Below are 20852 nucleotides of genomic sequence, written 5' to 3'. Positions count from 1 at the left end.
ATGCGTGATGTTTATGAAAAAGAGCTCAAGTGCTGAGATTACAGCTTCTCAAAAAAAAAAAAAAAAAAAATCTCTAATTGATTGGCCTAAAGAAAAATAAGCACTTAGATAAAAAATTTTTTTGAAGAATCCAAATAAAAGCTATAATGCCTTTTAGTTCATGTGAATTTAATCCTTGAGAAATAAAAACAGCTTTAAAGATAATTGGTAAAATACAAATGTCTTCAAAATGTAAATATGTGGTGTAAATTATGGAGGTCAGACACTAGGTTTCCTAAATGTCTTAAGGTTATAAACTGCTTCTTTGGCTTTTGAAAATTTGTTCAACTTGCCTGCTTTACAATTTGATAAGGCCTAGGGATATGGAGTTAACCACATTCCTAACTATGCTGGGAAGCGTCAGATCTTAGCTGCATCTAGCACATAATTAAAATAACTTACCACGTTTTACATTAAAATTAAAAATTGCTAAGAGTTACCATTATGTAATTAAGACTGCTGAAAATAGATTTACATGTAAGGTGTGTAAGAAAAGTAAAACATGTTAGTAAAGAGTATAAGAAGGAATGAAAATATAGATTTTTGCCTAGTTTAGAGGGTTAAAAGTTTTTTTGAGATAGAGTCTTGCTCTGTTGCCAGGCTGCAGTGTGCTGTGGCATGATATTGGCTCACTGCAACCTCTTCCTCCTGGGTTCAAGCAAGTCTTCTGCTTCAGCCTCCTGAGTACCTGGGACTACAGGTGTGTGCCACCATGCCCTGCTAATTTTTGTATTTTTAGTAGAGACGGGGTTTTACCATGGCCAGGATGGTCTTGATCTCTTGAGCTTGTGATCCACCTGCCTCAGCCTCCCAAAGTGCTGGGATACAGGCAGGAGCCACCACACCAAGCCGAAAGATTGTTTTAAGTTAAATAAGATAAGGCTAAAGGCTTAACCAAGTTGTGGAAGGTTTGTAAAATTTAATCTTGTAAGAGAAACTGTGTGTGTGAACATATTGACTAAATTCAAAAGGATACTGTTTGGTTTTTCAATAAATTGAGCATTGAAATAAAAGCACAACAAGATTTTCTTAAGGCACTAGTCTGCTCTTTAACAAAAATTTATAAAGAGTTATAAAAATCTATAAGAATCTCACCTCGTGGCCAAACTAGTTAAGTTAGGATAGAATTATTTATGATGTTTTAGTATAAAATTGTGGTTGACATTAATAGCAGACTAATGCAAGGGTGAAATTAGACTTTCTTCTGAACAAGACTTTCATGTAATAGTAAAATTAATGAAAAGTTTTGCCTTTTAAAAAATTCTTGAGTCATCATTTTGGCTAAATGACTTGTGGTAACCTGGAATTTTATTTCATGCTATCAAGTGTTTTGAACCTTTAGCATATTTGATAGGCTTCCCAAAATAAAATTTCAGCTTCAAAATTGTCTTTTCTAATCCCTGACTTTTGGTTGCTACCCAGGGCACCTAGGGCATCCAAAAGAGAGGTAAATAGGATTATTTGACGTGTTTATTTATGTGGGGTTGCCAAAATAAAAATAAGGTTTAATCTTCTTTAGGTTATATTTTAGTGAATAATATTAATATATGTTCCAAAATTGTATGGGATTTCTAAAATTATAATGTCTGAGTATATGCTATCAATCATAATTGAGGTTATTATGTTAAGTTATTGTAAACCCCATAAATAAGCAAATTCCTTTGTTAATCATACTTTTGACTGTGGCTACCCAAAGACATTTTGTCTTTCACAGACAATTGTTTCCTTGTTTTGTTCCTTTTCAAACTATGGTTTATTATCAGCTATAAGACTTTGACAGGTGATTTCAAATGCAGGTTTTTGATACAGATTTGGAGATGATAACTTTGAAATAGAGGAAAACATACAGGACTCATGAAGAGCTGAAATGTTCGTGAATATCAAGCCAACAAGAGTAACTGAATGGACTGAAATAATATAAAGCCTAAGGAATCTTTTTAAACTTTTTGCTTGAAACATTGCTGATCTTTGTTTTGTTTTAAGAGCCAAGGAAACTTTTCTTTTGAAGTATCTACAGCATATTTGTTTCTCTGTACCTGGTTTCTCTAGAATTTGGAAACTATTTGTTGAGTATTCTTAACTATGGCAACATAGCTATTTGCATCAGTACAATCAATAAGAATCCATTTTGTTTTGTAGTAGGATGCAATTGGAAAAACTGGTTGTTTTGCCAAGGCTTTGACTTGAAAGGGCATGCTTCTCTTTAAAAAAAAATCAAGATTTGACTTGAAAAGCCAATAAAAGCCTCTTGGGAAAACTGGCTTCATATCTTGTCTACCTAGTCCCTATACATGGTTCCTAACCTGTGGTGAATAAAGAATGTCACTTTCTAGCAGGCCCAGGAGCCCCATGTTATCTTGAGACCTCAAGAAGAGAGGAATTTATTCTGGGCACGGTGGCTCATGCCTGTAATCCCAGCACTTTGGGAGACCAAGTTGGGTGGGTCACTTGAGGTTAGGAGTTCGACAAGCCTGGCCAAAATGGTGAAGCCCCGTCTCTACTAAAAATAAGAAAAAGTTACCTGGGCATGGTGGCACATGCCTGTAGTCCCAGCTACTCAGGAGACTGAGGTAGGAGAATTGCTTGAACTCAGGAGGCAGAGATTGCAATAAGCCAAGATCGTATCACTGTACTCTAGCCTGGGCAACAGAGCGAGACTCCATCTCAAAAAAAAAGGAGAGAGGAATTTATCCAACTCATAGTTATTTGAGGGTACAAACCCATGGCTGGGCTCAGCTTTAAAAGGTCTTATCTGAGATTCATGAATAAAGTTCCATCAAAGCCAGTTCTTTTTTTTTTTTTTTGACAGAATCCCACTCTGTTGCCCAAGCTGGAGCAGACGGCTCACTGCAACCTCCACCTCCTGGGTTCAAGCAGTTCTGCCTCAGCCTCCCTTGTAGCATCGAGTACAGATGCCCACCACCACACCCACCTCCCGGGTTCAAGCAATTCTGCCTCAGCCTCCTGGGTAGCTGGAACTACAGGTGCCTGCCACCACGCCTGGCTAATTTTTGTATTTTTAGTAGAGAAGGGGTTTCACCATGTTGGCCAGGCTGATCTTGAAGTCCTGACCTCAGGTGATCTGCCTGCTTCTGCCTCCCAAAGTGCTGGGATTACAGATGTGAGCCACCACACTGGGGCTGGTTACTTATTTTTAAAGCATTTCTGATCATCTACTAAAAGCTCAGTGTTGAAGCTTCTCGAGGCTTTCAAATGTTGTATTTCAGAATACAGTGAGGCTCATCTCTCCTGATCCATTAGGACCAGGTTGGAGAGCAGCCTGGAATGTTCACAGTGCAGGGGGATGGCCATCTCTGTGAGTGGGTACAAGGAGGTCTGGCCTCTTAAGCACCCAGTCTTCAGGGGCAGGCCCCCATGGAGAGAATAGGCTTGCTCCAGGGAGGAATTCCCACAAGCTGGAGCTCCGGACAGAGGTGAGGGTCAGTGGCCAGAGCAAGCACATTGGACAGGGCCAGTTTCAATCCTATCTGGTGCGTTATAACTCATGAATCATGGGAAACAGAGGGGAGAGCCCAGGGAAAAACTGAAATAATTTTCAAAATGCTTTAAGACCACTTTCTAGTTGATATAGCACAAAATGCAGCTTCTACTGCTGTTAGGAAGGTTTGGCATGAAGCTGTGGAAAGAGGTGACAGAAACGAAGTCTCTTATTTCTCTGCAGGAGTTTCTCCAAGAAGCCTCTTCCTAGAAGCTAGTCATCTCCACTTACTTTGGCATGAAAATAGCTTTGCAAAGCATGCTTAGATGAGTCAGCAGGCCAGACCTTCAGCGTGGTGCATATAGTCCACACTAAATTGCCTTTAGTGAACTGAGCATTGATGTTATGCCATTTGATTGCATTGATTTGGTTTATAGGAACTAGCACATCCCTAGCTGACTCTACGTTTGTTTTTATTGTAGAGATATATTTAAGAACATAGTCTACTTTCTACAGCACATAATTCTTTCATAAGAGGCCAGAGTCAGTCAATAAATATGTATTGAGCACTTATATGCCAGACACTGTGCTATTCCCTTTATTGGGAATGAAGCAGCGAATAAAGAAATCACATGAGTGAATCTCACATTATTGAAGGAATATGATTTTTTTTCTTGAGTCGCTATGTCAGGCAAAGCTGTGAATCTCTTAAGCAATTTTCCAATGTCTGTTTGTTTGTTTGTTTGTTTTTTGAGACAGGGTCTCACTCTGTCACCCAGGCTGGAGTGCACTGGTGAGATCTTGGCTCACTGCAACCTCTGCCTCCCACTTCAAGTGGTTCAAGTAATTCTCCCACCTCAGTCTCCCAAGTAGCTGGAGTTACAGGCATGCGCCACCATGCCCGGCTCATTTTTGTATTTTTTGGTAGAGACAGGGTTTCACCATGTTGGCCAGGCTGGTCTCAAATTCCTGACCTCAAGTAGTCTGCCTGCCTTGGCCTCCCAAAATGTTGGGATTACCGGTGTGAGTCACCATGTCCAGCCAATTTTCCTTTTTGACTATGATTACTGGGAAACTCAAAGCTGTTTTGTTGTCATTCACCTCTAGCAAATGCAAAACCTTATGGAATCAATTGTTATACAGACCCTACCCCTGGATTTATGTTAGTTTCCCTTTAATAATTTTGTTTTTTTTTTCTCTTTGTGAACCATCTCACATACCTAGTATCTTAAAAAAAAAAAGATATGGGGGCTATAACTAAATAATAGAAAAAGAATCCGGAAAGTCCTTGGGACAGAAATCAGGAGATAATGATGATGAGATGCAGTTTCCAGAAGTAAATCCAATGAGAAGCATACACTTGGTATTGTTAAGGCAATCTTGGCTGTCAGGAGTCACAAAGGAGCAGCCCAGCCAGTGACAGTGATGATCAAGCCCAAGGAAAGGTGTGAATGGTGAGGCCACTGATGATGCTGTGGGGCTGAGACAGAGTCCTTAGGATGATTGGTTCTCTAGAAACCAGAATTTAAAAGTGGGGATTCAAAGAGAAAGCCCCATTGTAAGGACAGATGGAGAACAAGGCACAGGGATAAAAGCATGAATGAAACCAAATCTGTAATTAGGCAGTGAGCCAGCCTGCCAATTAGAATTTTTTTTTTTCCTTGAGATGGAGTCTTGCTCTGTCACCCAGGCTGGTTTACAGTGGCACGATCTCGGCTTCACTGCAACCTTCGCCTCCCAGGTTCAAGCGATTCTTCTGCCTCAGCCTCCCACGTAACTGGGATTTCAGGTGTGTGCCACCATGCCTGGCTAATATTTTTGTGTTTTTATGAGAGAAAGGGTTTCTCACTGTTGGTCAGGCTGGTCTCAAACTCTTGACCTCAAGTGATCCACCCAGCTTGGCCACCTAAAGTGCTGAGTTTATAGGCGTGAGCCACTGTGCCTAGCCAGAAAGTTTTGATTGTAAATAACAGAAATTGACTGTGAGGAACATAAGCAGGAGGAGAAAGGGATTTGGGGAAGCATTTGGGGGTAGCTCACAGACTTTAAAGAAAGAACAAACAATAGTCTTAAAAGGGGTAGGGTCCCATCTGAGAGAATAATGAGCCATTGCTTTAGTGCTCTGCTGTTGACACGAGAGGGCAGCAACCATTTTCCTTCCTAATGAATCTCTCTGCTGAAGATTCAGATTGCCTGACACATGGCAGGAGCTCAATACGTATAAGGTGACCGAATGAGTGATAGAGTGAATGAATGAATACAACTTTCATGGAGAGAACATCTAATTGGTTGAGCTTGGGTCATGTACCTACCCCTTGAGAGGAGTGGAGGAACACTTTGGCTGAAGATCCCACCAACTCCATGTACAATGGGGTGCGTTGGTTCAGACACTTTTTCTACAGAAAAGAAGAATGGATATGGGGCGGGCAGAACCCAATAGGATGCCTACCCCAGGGAACAGAGCAACGGATGGCAGACTAGAGAAGTCAGTGGTTACAGCTGTGCTGGCGGAGCATCTCCTGGTCCAGCTGGCTAGCTCCTCTTCTCTAATATCTGGAAGGAAAAAACTGCAAGAAGAAGCCACAGGCTTTGTTACCAACCTTCAAGGCTGGGGTGAGACCTCGGAAGTAGACAGCTGGGCTAGGTCTCAAAGGTGAAGATGCAGAAAGGTTGAGGAAGTCCAGGTGGAGTCTGGGGAGGAGAGACGGACGCTTGAACAAAGATAACACCAGAGCGATGCATTTAGAAATTAGCTACATATGTTCTTAGAGAAGCAAATCTGGGTGCCCTTCTCCCGTAACATTCTTTTTGTGCTTCTCCTTTGTCTTCTTTTTCTTATTCCCACTTCCTGCCCCCTGCTGCTGCCTCCTTCTCCGTTTTTGAGACACAGTCTTGCTCTATCAGGCTGGAGTGCAGTGGCACCTACATAGCTTGCTTCAGCCTTGAACTTCTGAACTGAAGTGAGCCTACCACCTCAGCCTCCAGAGTACCTAGGACTACAGGCCTGCGCCACTATGCCCAGCTAATTTTTAATATATTTTTAAATAGAGATGGGGGTAAGGGGTGGTGGGACGATATTGGGGGGTGGGTCTCACTGTGTTGTTCAGTCTGATCTCAAACTCCTGGGCTCAAGCGATCCTCTTGCCTTGGTCTCTCAAAGTGCTAGGATTATGGGGGTGGGCCACCGTGCCCAATCTGTGTTTCTTAACAAATTGCTTTTTAAAGTCTATGTTAAGGAAACCCCTTCAGGTTTTGTAAACCAGGCACATCCCAGTCAGGCAGACAGCATAATCACGCTCACGGGCTGGACCTCATCTGCACTCAGGGCTTCTGCACTTGCAGTACGGTCTGCATGCAATTCTCATCCCTTGGTTTTCATCTGGCTGTGTCCTCATTCTTTTCAAGGGTCACCTCCCCTTTGCAAACCTCACTTTCTTAATTTAAAGTAGCTACTTCCAGTCATTCTCCATCACATTAATCTATTTTATTTCCTCTATAGTACTTACCATTCTCTAAAATAATCTTACTTGTTTAAATGTGTGTGCACTGAGTATCTTCCACTCTAGGTAAACTGCATGAGGGTAGGGTCCAGGCCTGTCTCTTTCACTCCTGCATCCCACGTAGCTAGACGAGCACCTGGCACACTGTAGGTGCTTACGAAATATTTATTGTCATCCTTATATTCCTGGGATAAATCCAAACTGGTTCTCATTTATTGTCATTTGTTTTGCTGATATTTTATTTAAGAGTTTTATGTATGTATTGGCCAGGTGCAGTGGCTGATGCCTGTAATCCCAGAACTTTGGGAAGCCAAGGCGGATGGATGTATCACCTGAAGTCAGGATTTTGAGACCGGCCTGGCCAACATGGCGAAAACCCATCTCTACTAAAAAAATACAAAAATTAGCTGGGCATGGTGGTATGTGTCTGTAGTCCCAGCTACTCAGGAGGCTGCACCTCAAAAAAAAAAAAAAGTTTTATGTAAATATTAATCAGAGAACAGGAACAAATTTCTTCTCTGAAATCACTCTGTAGTTATTATCCCTTTTAAATGAGGGAAATATTCCCTCTTGCTCTCTTCTCTGATAGAGAGGAGACTGAAACAATCTAGTTCTTGAAAGTTTGGTGGACTCTCCTTTAAATCCCTCTGGGCTTGTTTTTCTCATGGGAAGATTTTAAATGACATCAGTTTATTATCACAAAAATATTCAGGGAATAGTGTTGTTATTTTAATTTATAAGTACTTTTCTTTTCTCTCTCTCTTTTTTTTTTTGGAAAGAGTTTCATTCTGTCACCCAGGCTGGAGTATAGTGGTGCAAGCTCAGCTCACTGCAACCTCTGCCTTCTGGGTTCAAGTGATTCTCCTGTCTCAGGCTCCCGAGTGGCTGGGACTACAGGTGTGTACCATCATGCCAGGCTAATTTTTGTATTTTTATCTTTAGTAGAGACAGGGTTTCAGGCTGGTCTCGAACTCCTGACCTCATGTCATCTGCCCACCTCAACCTCCCAAAGTGCCAGGATTACAGGCATGAGCTCAGTCTCTTTTTTTTGAGACCAGTTCTCACTCTGTTGTCCAGGTTGGAGTGCAGTGGCACCATCATGGCTTAGTGCAGCCTTGACCTCCTGGGCTCAGGTGATTCTCCCACCTCAAGTCTCCTGAGTTGCTGGGACTACAGGCATGCACTGCCACATGAGACTAATGTTTTTGTAGTTTTTGTAGAGATAGGGTTTTGTTGTGTTGTCCAGGTTAATCTCAAACTCCTGGGCTCAAGTGATATGCCCACCTTGGCCTCCCAAAGTGTTGGGATTACAGGCGTGAGCCACCATGCCAGGCTATAAGTAGTCTTATTTATTTTTGAAATTGTTAAGCAAGTTTTTTTTTTTCTTCCTCTTAGAACTTTATCATTTCATCTAAGTTTCTAAACTAAATTAAGAACAGTGGCTACTGCTGGAGGTTTTTGGGCTGTGTAATGAGTTCATATATATTCATTATATTAAAACATAGGACATTTAAAAGGATCACCCTTGGACTAATGATGGTAGCATACCCGAAATCAAGGATTATGAGAAACTTGAATCTGTAACCTCAAGTTCTATTGAAAATGCATATTTGTTCAAAATACGAGGGAATGAATCTATCTTGGTGCCTAGGGGCACACGTTTTCCAAAGGTGAATCTTTTAGAACTCACACGGATAGGCCCAAATGGGAACTGCTCAGGTAACTCAGCCTTGCATCTTTCCCTAGTTCAGACTCTGGAAGAAGGTCCTTGAAGATCTCTTGTCATTTTCCACAGTCTGGGTACTGGGCATACAGCACCCCATAAGGTTAGGCCCCCTATTTGTCCAGGATTACACAAAAGCCACAGCAAGTTTCCAACAGCACATAACAGGCAGCAGAGATGACAGAGGCTGAAGAAGCATCCTGTGGGAGATGGAGTTGTGACAAACTAGACAGTGAGCTGAAACTAAGGCTAGCCCTGTGGCATGACTGGCTCTTGTGCAAGTGACATTATTATGTGACATATTTTAGCATAGAAATGATCCATACAGATAATTACTATGCTAAAATAAGTAGATTAAAATGAAAGGACCAAACAAATTTGGGAAGGAAGGCATGATCAAGTTTTCAGATGTCATGAGCTATAACCAAGTTCAGAATTAATCACTACACCAGGCAAAATGGGAAAATACTTGCAAACAAGAAGAGGGTAAAGATGCCAGAACCTGTAAATTTATGCCAGCTGAGCACTCACTGGTGGGGCATCTGGCAATTGGATTTACTACCTTGCCAACACCAGTAAAGTGTTACAAAATCGTGACAAAACTGTTTCTGTGCAAACAATTGTTTTTGTCAGAGTCCCTACATCGACTAATGCAATTCAGTTTTTTTTCTGGGTAAGCACAAAGCCAGAAACTAATATTAGAAATGATTTTTCTTGGAATCATGTTGAATATTGAGATTTACTTTCCTCCTCAAACTCCTCTCTCTTCCATCAGTCTTTTCATGCACCAGTGTAACTTTAGTTTTCATGGGAAAAGAGGTGACCGAAGAAGGGGCAGGAGCATTTGAGAGAGCAGGCGAAGGGAGGCTGGGGATCCAGAAAAGGAAAGATGGGGGTCGTTCAGTTAAACTCTGCCACTTTTCATCTTTTTGTTGTTGTTGAGGCAGTTTTGCTCTTGTTGCCCAGGTTGGAGTGCAATGGCAGGTCTCGGCTCACTGCAACCTCTGCCTCCTGGGTTCAAGCCATTCTCCTGTCACAGCCTCCCCAGTAGCTGGGATTACAGGCACATGCCGCCACGCCTGGCTAATTTTTGTATTTTTAGTAGAGACTACGTTTCCTCATATTGGTCAGGCTGGTCTCGAACTCCTGACCTCAGGTGATCTGCCTGCCGCTGCCTCCCAAAATGCTGGGATTACAGACGTGAGCCACTATGCCTGGCCCACCTTCATCTGTTAACAGGGATTGTTGCCTCTGTTTCGACCCACTGCCAAAGGCAATGCTGTGTGCGCCCTCTGATACTCAACTACTCAATCTCTGGAGGCTGTTACAGCTGTGCCCATTATACAGATGAAGTTGAAGCTACGGCTTAGCGTTCTTGGGGAGGGAGAGATGGAGTGAAGAGAGGTGGAGAGAGAAGCTTTTCCTCATAACCTATTCCTCATAACCTATTTGAGAAAGCTGAATATAAAATTTGAGCTCTACTGTCCCTGTCCCAATCCCCCCTCCCTGGGAGAAAAAATTAGCTGAACTTTACTCGTGACATTATGAATTTTTTTCTGGAAAACAAGGATAAATCAAGTTCTTTGAACATTTTTCTCCCCTGAAACTAAATCCGTAAAAAGAGTGAAAAACCCATGGAAAACCAGCAGTCACTTTTCAAGTCTTTGTACTCAAGGGATTCTGTAAGACTCAGGGAAGAATAATGGCGCAAACAGCAATATTTTAATTTCAGAAGAGTCGTCTGGCAGAAAAATCTGCCCAAAATGGTACAAAGATAATTGTGCATTAACTTTGATAAATTTCTAAAAACTTCAGGACAGGAGGCAACAAAACTCCTCCAGATCAGCGAGTGCTGTTTATCAGCGGGCGCTGAGCCTCAGGACCCGCAGCGATTACCTTTTCGGCACTTGGAGGCCTGAACTGAGGTCTAATCTTCCGTGTGCGCGCTCTGATACTCAACCACCGTTCAATCTCCGGAGGCTGTTATAACTGTCCGCATTCTACTGATGAAGTTGAGGCTACAGCTTAGTGTTCCTGGGGAGGGATGTGGGGAATGGGGGGTGGAGAGAAGCTTTTCCTCATAACCTTAAACGAAAATACTTAAACCCAAAGCAACTGAAAAATGATTTTCTTTCAATAATGGTGTTTCCTTTGGGGTCAAGTTCTTTGATCTCATCTACAAAACCTAGAAGCGGGACAAGTATTTTACTGCAAATTAGAACACGGCATTCCCCTCCCCCATCACCCCAATTCCAGAGGACGTCAATCACAGTGGACGCAGCACCACGAGCGGAAATGCGGAGTATCTGCTGGGGGCGCAGTGAAACGAGAGCACCCCAGCCAGATGTCCAGTAAAGCGGGAAGACGCCCCGCCGGCACACCCTTCCGGAAAACTGAAGCGTCTCCTCTGACCCCCAAGGTCAGCAAGATTTATTACTTCCTCCGAGAAAAAGCAGCTACAGACCCGCTAGAGAGGGCGGGCTGGGTGTCGGAAGCCAGGGAACAGCGCTCCGCTTCTTCCCACTGCTCCGGGGCGCGGGGGTGTCCTCAGTGCTCGGAGAGACTGGCAGCTTTGGCCCCGAGGGAAGCGTGGAGCTGACGGCCGACGGGGGATTTCTGCCCAAACTTTATCACCAACTCTTTCTGAGAGCAAAAACATGAGGCCGAGTCCGGCAGCTGCACGCAGAATCCGAGTCTCTGGCAGCTCTCGGCACCGACGCGCTGCGAATCCCGCGTTCGCATCCCAGCGCTTTGCGCGCAGAGAGCTACGCCCGCGGACCCGTGGGCCGCGACCCCAGTGCCTCGCGGTAAAACGGGTCGCGTCTCCAGACCCCGAGGGGCGGCGGTGGGAGCCGGCGCGGCGTTGGGGGCGGGGGCGGGGCCGGAGAAGTGGGAGGGCTGAGCGGCGGAGGGGAGGAGCCGCGGCGATAGACGGCGGCGCGCACCAACCGGGCGCCGGCTGGCAGGAGCCGCACAGAGGCTGGCCCGAGCGCGTTGCGGGCGCCGGGCGTAGGGGGAGTCGGGTAGCAGCATCCTCCTGGGCGCCGCTTTCGCGCGGCGGTGGCGGCGGCGGCGGGGTCTTTCTCTGCTTACATACCTCGCTGGCCAGGAGCTGCTGGTACCGGGGGCGGGGCGGGGCGGGGCGGGGCGGGCCGTGCTGCAGACCTGGGTTCCCTTACCTAGAGCTGTGTGTTCAGGGTCCTTTGGGCCAGTCGGAGGCTGCAGAGCGGCGGGGGTTGCCTGTGCTGCCTGCCCGGGCATCCTCCGGCTGATGGAAGCAGCCGCTGCCGCCGCCGCTGCGGGATTGCGCTGTGCCGGGTCCACCGCCGCTGGAGAGATGGGAAAATTCGTCCCGTGGAGGCCAAAAGCAAGAAGGGTTACGCCGCTATGCCGGGAGCTGGGTCCCCTATGAGCCGCCCCCAGCCAGCTTCGTTCTCCTGAGCGAGGCAGGAAGCTGCGGTCCCAAGAGAGCGGAGGAGACGTCGCTGGAGCCGGGTCGCGCTGGGTTCGGTGGAGCGCGGTGCAGGGCTCCGGGCTGGGGGAAAGTTTTTCTTCCAGAGCTGCAGGGCACCCGCTGCCGGGAAACTCTGCTCAGGGATAAGTCGGCTGAGTCTCACGGCCCCGCAAAGGCGCGGGGACCCCCAGCGAAAGCGAGAGAGGGCGAAATCGAGGGACGAGTGACAGCCTGACAGTCTGCGGGGCGGTGATCCAGTGCCGCTGGCTCCAGGTGAGCGGAGGAGCCGGGCTGAACCAAGGGTGGGCGTTACTTAGGAGGAGGCTGGGAGGGAAATTGGGGCGCGCTCTCTCACTCTGCTTCCCCTCGCAGGTCCTTCCCGGAGCCGCTGCCATGGGAGAGTCAGCTTTGGGCGCTGGGGACCAGCCGCCGCGCCCGCCTCGGAGTCGCGGCCCGAGTCCCGGCGCCCGCAGCCAGTCCTCTACGTCCCCTTCCCGGGCTGCGGGGCTGCCTCCGCCGCGCTGCCGGCCCGGATTGTGCCTGTGATGAGCCGCAGCGTGCCGCGAGCTCTGCCCCCAGGCGCGCTCCCCCAGCTGCTCCAGGCTGCGCCTGCAGCTGCGCCGCGTGCCCTGCTCCCGCAGTGGCCCCGGCGCCCAGGACGCCGCTGGCCCGCGTCCCCTCTCGGAATGAAGGTGTTCCGCAGGAAGGCGCTGGTGCTGTGTGCGGGCTATGCACTGCTGCTGGTGCTCACCATGCTCAACCTCCTGGACTACAAGTGGCACAAGGAGCCGCTGCAGCAGTGCAACCCCGACGGGCCTCTGGGTGCCGCAGCGGGGGCAGCTGGAGGCAGCTGGGGGCGCCCGGGACCGCCTCCGGCTGTTCTGCCCCGCACTCATACCCACTTGGACCTCCGCACTCCTTACCGCCCTCCTGCTGCCGCCGTCGGGGCCGCTCCTGCAGCTGCAGGAGGGATGGCAGGGGTTGCAGGTCCTCCGGGCAATGGCACTCGGGGCACCGGGGGCGTCGGGGACAAGCGGCAGCTGGTGTACGTGTTCACCACGTGGCGCTCGGGTTCGTCGTTCTTTGGCGAGCTGTTCAACCAGAATCCCGAGGTGTTCTTTCTCTACGAGCCAGTGTGGCATGTATGGCAAAAACTATATCCAGGAGACGCTGTTTCCCTGCAGGGGGCAGCGCGGGACATGCTGAGCGCTCTGTATCGCTGCGACCTCTCTGTCTTCCAGCTGTATAGCCCCGCGGGCAGCGGGGGGCGCAACCTCACCACGCTGGGCATCTTTGGCGCAGCCACCAACAAGGTGGTGTGCTCGTCGCCACTCTGCCCCGCCTACCGCAAGGAGGTCGTGGGGTTGGTGGACGACCGCGTGTGCAAGAAGTGCCCGCCGCAGCGCTTGGCGCGTTTCGAGGAGGAGTGCCGCAAGTACCACACACTAGTTATCAAGGGTGTGCGCGTCTTCGATGTGGCGGTGTTGGCACCACTGCTACGAGACCCGGCCCTGGACCTCAAGGTCATCCACCTGGTGCGTGATCCTCGTGCAGTGGCGAGCTCACGCATCCGCTCGCGTCATGGCCTCATCCGTGAGAGCCTACAGGTGGTGCGCAGCCGAGACCCACGAGCTCACCGCATGCCTTTCCTGGAGGCCGCGGGCCACAAGCTTGGAGCCAAGAAGGAGGGTGTGGGCGGCCCGGCTGACTACCATGCTCTGGGCGCTATGGAGGTCATCTGCAATAGCATGGCTAAGACGCTGCAGACAGCCCTGCAGCCCCCCGACTGGCTGCAGGGCCACTACTTGGTGGTGCGGTACGAGGACCTGGTGGGAGACCCCGTCAAGACACTACGGAGAGTGTACGATTTTGTGGGACTGTTGGTGAGCCCCGAAATGGAGCAGTTTGCCCTCAACATGACCAGTGGCTCGGGCTCCTCCTCCAAGCCTTTCGTGGTATCTGCACGCAACGCCACGCAGGCCGCCAACGCCTGGCGGACCGCCCTCACCTTCCAGCAGATCAAACAAGTGGAGGAGTTTTGTTACCAGCCCATGGCCGTCCTGGGCTATGAGCGGGTTAACAGCCCTGAAGAGGTCAAAGACCTGAGCAAGACCCTGCTTCGGAAGCCCCGTCTCTGAAAGGGGTTCCTGGGAGACCTGATGCCCTGTGGTAATACCTATAAAGAGGATTGTAGTGTGTTTAAACAAACACAGTTCAGACTCAAATGGAGAAAACCCGCATAGTCTATTATAGATCCATACATAACCACACAGACACTTGCTGTCAATGTTTTGAGTCAGTGCATTTCAAGGAACAGCCACAACACACAGACACACACACCCCTCAGAAAAGGCAAGACTTGAACGTTCTGACCAGGTGCCCCTCTTCTTTCCTTTGCCTTCTCCCATCCTGTTTCTCCTGTTTCTTACCCTGTCCCCTACCTGCCTTCCATTTTGAAGTGGGATGCTCATGAAATCAAGTTCCAGTAACCCAAATCTTGTTTACAAAATTTTCGTGGTATCTGTGAACATGTAAGAGTAATTTGGATGTGGATGTGGGGGTGGGGGTGGAGAAAGGGGAAGTGGTCCAGGAACAAAAAGCCCCATTGGGCATGATAAGCAGAGGAGGCTTTCTTCTAAAGTAGACTTTTGTGTAAAAAGCAGAGGTTACATGTGAGTATTAATAAAGAAGATAATAAATAATATTCTTTTTTTTTTATATTTGCCTGCATTACTTTGGATTCATCTGTATAACTTGTCCTCAGCTTCAGATAGAATCTCCTTCCCCTCTCTCATTTCCCTTTTTCCAGTCTCTTTCCTGAAAGGCAGCTAAACTGAGTGGGGGGAATTTTTGCCTCCTTGGTAATAATCTGGGGGATGTTTTCTCACATGTAAATCTCAGCCTGTCAGGTGCCCAGAAATGAAACAAATCTTTGAATTCTAAAGGCAGAAACCAAACGGCAGTGGAAGAAAAGGCACATACTAATTTCTTCAACTTTGAACACAGAAAGGAAGAAGCAACCCCTTCAGGACTTGAAGGCATTTGCTTTTCATTCCTCTTCTGTTACGATGGGGAACCTTGAAGCAGAGACTAATGTTTTGGCCCTGAGGTTGGTTCAGAAGAAGGATTTTTTTTTTTTTTAAGTACGTAATTTATGAAAGTTCTGATGATTAGAACACAGACCTCAGGAAGTAGCATGAACATATTGCTGGCAATGGTAGCAGCTTCTTTGGTTAGCAAAGTGACAGAAGTATCTGGAGTGTTTTTCTGACTCTGACACAGTATGTGGAGGTGGCTGAAGGTAGCAAAGTTTCATCTGAGAACTGTAAGGGCTTTCCCTCTTCTTCCTTGCTTCCCATTTAAATGAATGTGGAAGAGAATATGAATTTATGACGCTTTACTTGGGATGCCTGTGGAATATGTTGCTTTTCTTTATCATGTTTCCTAAAAGTAAATTTGCAAAGAAACTAACATGCTACAGACAGTATAAGGCTTCAGCCAAGAGCTTCTTTTAGATATGAAAATGAATTGTGGTAAAGAGGAAATGAAAATGAACTAGTATGTAGGATTTTGAAATTTGGTATTTTCCAAGGAGAAAACCATTAATATTTCCAGTAGTGGTTATGATGTTGTTGTGTCCTGAACCCATTTGGTACTGAAACATTCTGCAGAATGTTATACTATGAGAAGAAATTATAAAACCCAAATGGGATCAACAGACAGTGTGGTTGTATATTACAGTAAATACAGTACAAATTCATGGTTTTACTATAATTTTTTATGAGATTTTTGAAAGCCAATATGTATAGGTTAATGCTGAGAATTTCAGGGAAAAAGTGATAAAAATAGTATGTACGTGGGGAATATTTTAACATATGATTCTAAGTATAATTGCCATTGCGATGTGAAATCTAACTACATTGGTAAGAATTCCAAGATAAAGAAGCATAGAGGTTTAAAAAGAAGTGTATTTAGAAATAGATTTTACAACACAATCTAGAATGGATATTTCTTAATTTACTAAAATAGTTTTTGGTATTATGTTTCTGAAGCCAGACTACAGCTATACTACATTAATCATATTTTCCATATTTTTGTGGTAGTGCCTATGCTGAATTTTCTTTAACAGCAGTCCAATATTTGTAATAGCTTTAATTTAAGAATACTTTAAAATTAAATGAACAAAATAAATATTAATGTTGGATGACTATCGATGAAACAGATTTAGCAGGGTAGCACTGAAAAGCAACCATCCTGAATAGCCATTTATAAACAAATTTTGTGTGGCATTAGAATCAGCTCTTATCAATCACAGTGAAATTCATGCCTAGTTGTTGAGTGAAGGATTTTTAAGCAGTTGAATTCATTCTTCTTTCAGCATATCTAAGGACTTGGACTGTGTTAAAGTAGAATGATGATGTTTTTGGATCTTGTATTTAAAACAATATTAGATGCTAGACAGAGTCTTTGCAGCTGCCAGAGCATTTGTGGTCTCTGCTCACATGAAATTTTAAGCTAAACACCAACAGATCCTCTGCTTGCTCTGTTTGAACAGGGTTTCCGTTCGTAATCCACTTGTTTTGTAGCAGCTGCATCCTCTCCACCCTGCCACTCCTGTGCTCTGTAATTTGAAAAGGTGAATTGTTTCTCCTGGAGATTTGTACCTAGCTGCCTTCTAGGAAAGTGAGACAGGTGTTGTTCCCACTAAGGGCTGAGATAGTCATATCAGTGACATTCAGCTTCCGAAGGTTTGAGAAGGAGAGAGACACATTTTTGGCGTTAACAAGCTTCTGTCAGCCCCTAGTGCAAGCAGACCTGCGCTATGACAAATTGCAACAGAGCCTGTGACCATTTTTGAGGCAGCAAATATGAAAGAGATCTTTTCATATTTCCCAAGCTGGCAATATGTCCGTCAGCAGGAGAAAATATTCTTTAGAGCAGGTTGTCAGAGTGATTTTCGTTTTCAAATTCTGCTCAGTTGATAGTACGCCTGACTTACCCCTTGACTTTGGAATGCTTTTGTTAATCAGGAAGCTGTGTTTATAAAATAAAGTTTACCCAGTGCATTTAGTCAACAAATTTGAGTTTGGAACAAGGCAGAGGCACAGGCTGGGGGCTTAAGTTTCAAGGAGCTCATAGCCACTCGAAGACCTCATTCAGACAGACGGTGGATACCTTGCAGGCAGGGACTAGAGCATATCTCTACCCTTTAGTGTCCACCACAAAGTGCATGATAAATATTTATTAAAGAAGCAAATGAAATATGCAACTATCAAATTTTGAAAATGGGAGGGAGAGAGTGGAAGAATGTATTACCCGTCTGGAAAATGCCAGCCTGTTCAGTAAAGTTTGCTGAAGGAAATAAGCCATAGGCTCTATTTAGATGGGGAGAGTGAGCAATAAGAATAGCTTCAGGATTTCCAGGGCAACGGTTTACAGACTAGTATATCCCACTGATGAATTAGAAAAAAATGCAGAATTTCTGAATGTGGAGAGGTAAACGTTCCGAAGTAAGAAATTTGTTACTGTTTTCCCAGTTGCATGAACACCATAATAAGGGTGGGGATCAGAACATACTTGCAGAGCAAATGTTGTCCAGGTGTCTAAGGGAGGGCCAAAAAGTTGTTTATTTTTACAGAAGTCAAGTGGCACTTAATGTTTTGAGTGCTGTGAATATATAGTTTGATGGACTGTGATGTATTAGGTAGGTGCAAGTGTGATTGCAGTTGTTGTCATTAAAAGTAATCACAAAAGCTGCAGTGAAACCTGCAGTTAAATTCACAGCCACCCAATAGATTTTCTGCAGGTGAAGGAATGGTTACTTTCAGGAAGTTTGTCCTATTGTGGATGCTGAATGAGACAGTGGCTGCCTGTTCCCGTGCATATCTGCTTGGCCTCAGCCAGTTCTGTCCAGGATTTCTGTTGCACACTGTACAGTTGCAGCTGGATTACGTGATTGATTTGAAATTCATGTGAATTTGGGGGAGGCTATTAAATTAATATTCCTTAGGTCTTGAAACCCAGACTCTAGACATGACTCTAGGAAGAGCAAGAGGAAAATGAAAAGGTGTGTCTCATCATGTAGGCATGGTAAATAAGGACAAGTTGTCACTTTACCATCCTCCACCAACTTTCTTCCCTACACACAACACACATGCACACACACAGACAATTGAGTTTCTGCATTGTCTTGAAGAGATCTATATGAGAGAATGTTCTAATCCCAGCCAACAGATATGTGGTGAGACACACTTTTGATCTCAGGCTTCTGGAGAGCGAGTGGCCAGTTGTTATGTTAGGAAGTGTGGCAATGCTGTGTCAGGATCCAATGGGGATAGGTAGAAAATGACAATCACAATTTGAGGAATGACTTGAGGTGTGTGATGGGATGTCCCCAGGTAAATGCATAGTTTGCAGACCCCTTTTGCCCCTCACCTTGAGGAGACCCTTTTCAAATCTCTCACAGCTAAGAAAACTGTTTGTTTAGATATGTTCCCTGCTTTCTGGACATTCAGTTGCTACTTTTGCAATTCAAATATGAGCCCCCGAACTGCTCAGGTACAGGCTTTGGTACAAGCATTTAATAATTGAAATTACAGGGCTTGACTTTTATTACATCTGATGCAGCTCTGCACATCCTTAATCAAATTATACTAAGAAAATGTTAAACTTTGTGTAACACATTAAGTTCATGGAATTGGAAACCGTATGAATCAGTGTTTGGGCTAGGGGGTGGGTAGTATTGTTTATAAATGAAGGAGCTTTGAAGGAGCAGGAGCCTGTCTGTACCTGTGGTAACAGGATGATAAAGGATGGCCAAGGATAAACCCTAACTTTTGGTCACAGCAGTTACCTGTAATCAAATGTCAAAAGTATTTTTGAGCTTCTTGAACTTTTAGGTTTGTAATAGTCACCCTGCCAAGTGAATGGCAATGAAAATGATCACTGGGACTAAAAGCTGTACTCAGAACCAGTTTGTAATGGCTCCCATCCCAGGTGTAAAAACAGGGCTTGATAGAAATTCACCTTGCAGCAGTCTCGTAGACAGGATCGACTACATAATTTGCAGGGCTCAGTGCAAAATGAAAATGCAGTGCCCTTGTTGAAAAAACTGTTAAGCCTTTCAAGATGGCAGCCGCAGAGGATGAAACCAAGTGTGGGGTCCTTCTGAGTGTGGGGTCCTGTGTAACTGTGCAGGTTGTATGTCCCTGAAGCTGGTCTTGTCTCCAGATGCAGAGGATGAAATGCCTAGCTATAGGAGGCAGCAAATAATGGTGTCCTACAAATTTTTGGAAAATGAGTGCAAAGGTGTGAGTTATTGTGTGTAACTATAATGAAAGCAAAGACAAGCAAGTGCACTCTGCATGATGAAATTCCAAAGAGGTCAGTGTACACATGACAAATAATCCTTGATGATTGCAGCAAGAGATTGACGATGCCCCCTCAATCATTGGTTGGGCTTGAGAACACTCAGAATCGATCCAGCTGGAGACTGAGAGAGCATGTGTTGTTCCTGGGATTCTTCTCACAAGAACAGGTCAGACGTCTTGCAGAAGGAAGAAGAACATGGTGTCCTTGTCCTCCAGCCATTCCCTTCCTTCTGTAACGTTTGTAGGGCTCTCCCTTGATTTGCGAAGTATGTAGTAGAGACAGGGAGTCCGTGCATGGAAAAGCAAAAGGTCAAGTCACAATAAGCTCAAGGAGTAAATGTACAAGATGTGCTAAGCAAACCGATATGCCTCTTTATTATGTTAAGTATATTCAGCTAAGACTTTTTTTAAATCATAGGCTTGATATGTCCCAGTTTCCTCCTCATAACTTCTCCACTCTCTCTACTGCACTCTGCCTCGCATTTCTTCTCCACTTTGTGAATCTCATTCTTGAAGACGCTGGATCTTTTTGAAACTTTTATTCATCAGCCCCGCTCCAAGATGCAGAAGTGCTTTTCTGTCCTATTCCCCTGATGCCTCCTGCACAGATCTGTCAGTGTGTGCCGCTACAGATTGGAATTATTTGTTTATAGGCCCATTTCCTCTCCCAGGCTAGATCTCTCAGGAGAGAAATGACTAGGTCTTATTTGTGTGTGCATGTCTCCCCAATACCATCTATGAAAGGTAGACCTTTTAGTATGGGCTAAATAAAAGATATAGCCCCAGAAGCCAGAACAGAAGGGATTGAGGGATAGATACTTAGAGAGGCTTTAGAATTAGTACAACTAATTTCCACCATGTCCTGGACTTCATATGTATGGTGCAGAAGGCAAATTAGTATAGACAAAAAGGAATACCAAATAATGCCCATGGAAGGCCTCAAATGTCGTTCCACATTCATATTTGAAAAAGAGAAACAACTTGAAGCCCCTAAATGAAAGGTAACAACTGAATTATAGTCCAACACATTTATTATTTATTTATTTATCTATTTATTTATTTATTTATTTATTTTTTGAGATGGAGTCTCTGTCACCAGGCTGGAGTTCAGTGGCATGATCTTGGCTCACTGCCACCTCTGCCTCCTGGGTTCAAGAGATTCCTCTGTCTCAGCTTCCCAAGTAGCTGGGACTACAGGCACATGCCACCACACCCAGCTAATTGTTTGTATTTTAGTAGAGGCAGGGTTTCACCATGTCAGCCAGGATGGTCTCGATCTCCAGACCTTGTGATCTGCCCACCTTGGCCCCCCCAAGTGCTGGGATTA

The 20852-nt window shown here is 45.5% G+C and overlaps 1 protein-coding gene across 3 annotated transcripts; it reads left to right on the top strand.

Moving 5' to 3' along the window:
* The first annotated feature begins 11448 nt into the window (after positions 1-11448).
* Positions 11449-14872, top strand: CHST2 (carbohydrate sulfotransferase 2). 3 transcript variants are annotated; one of them, XM_074405920.1, is made up of 3 exons: positions 11449-11508; positions 11899-12428; positions 12528-14872. In XM_074405920.1, exon 3 carries the CDS (start codon positions 12701-12703, stop codon positions 14291-14293), a length of 1593 nt encoding a protein of 530 aa, XP_074262021.1. In that variant the 5' UTR covers positions 11449-11508; positions 11899-12428; positions 12528-12700; the 3' UTR covers positions 14294-14872. The 3 variants fall into 3 exon arrangements, with proteins under 3 accessions (XP_074262021.1, XP_039317950.1, XP_074262020.1); XM_039462016.2 differs by lacking the exon at positions 11449-11508 and adding an exon at positions 11667-11819; XM_074405919.1 differs by lacking the exon at positions 11449-11508 and having other exon boundaries at positions 11667-12428.
* The last annotated feature ends 5980 nt before the right edge of the window (positions 14873-20852 follow it).

Source organism: Saimiri boliviensis, chromosome 9 (genome assembly GCF_048565385.1).
Source record: "Saimiri boliviensis isolate mSaiBol1 chromosome 9, mSaiBol1.pri, whole genome shotgun sequence".
NCBI classification, from domain to species: domain Eukaryota; kingdom Metazoa; phylum Chordata; class Mammalia; order Primates; family Cebidae; genus Saimiri; species Saimiri boliviensis.
This window is presented reverse-complemented; position numbering and strand designations above follow the sequence as displayed.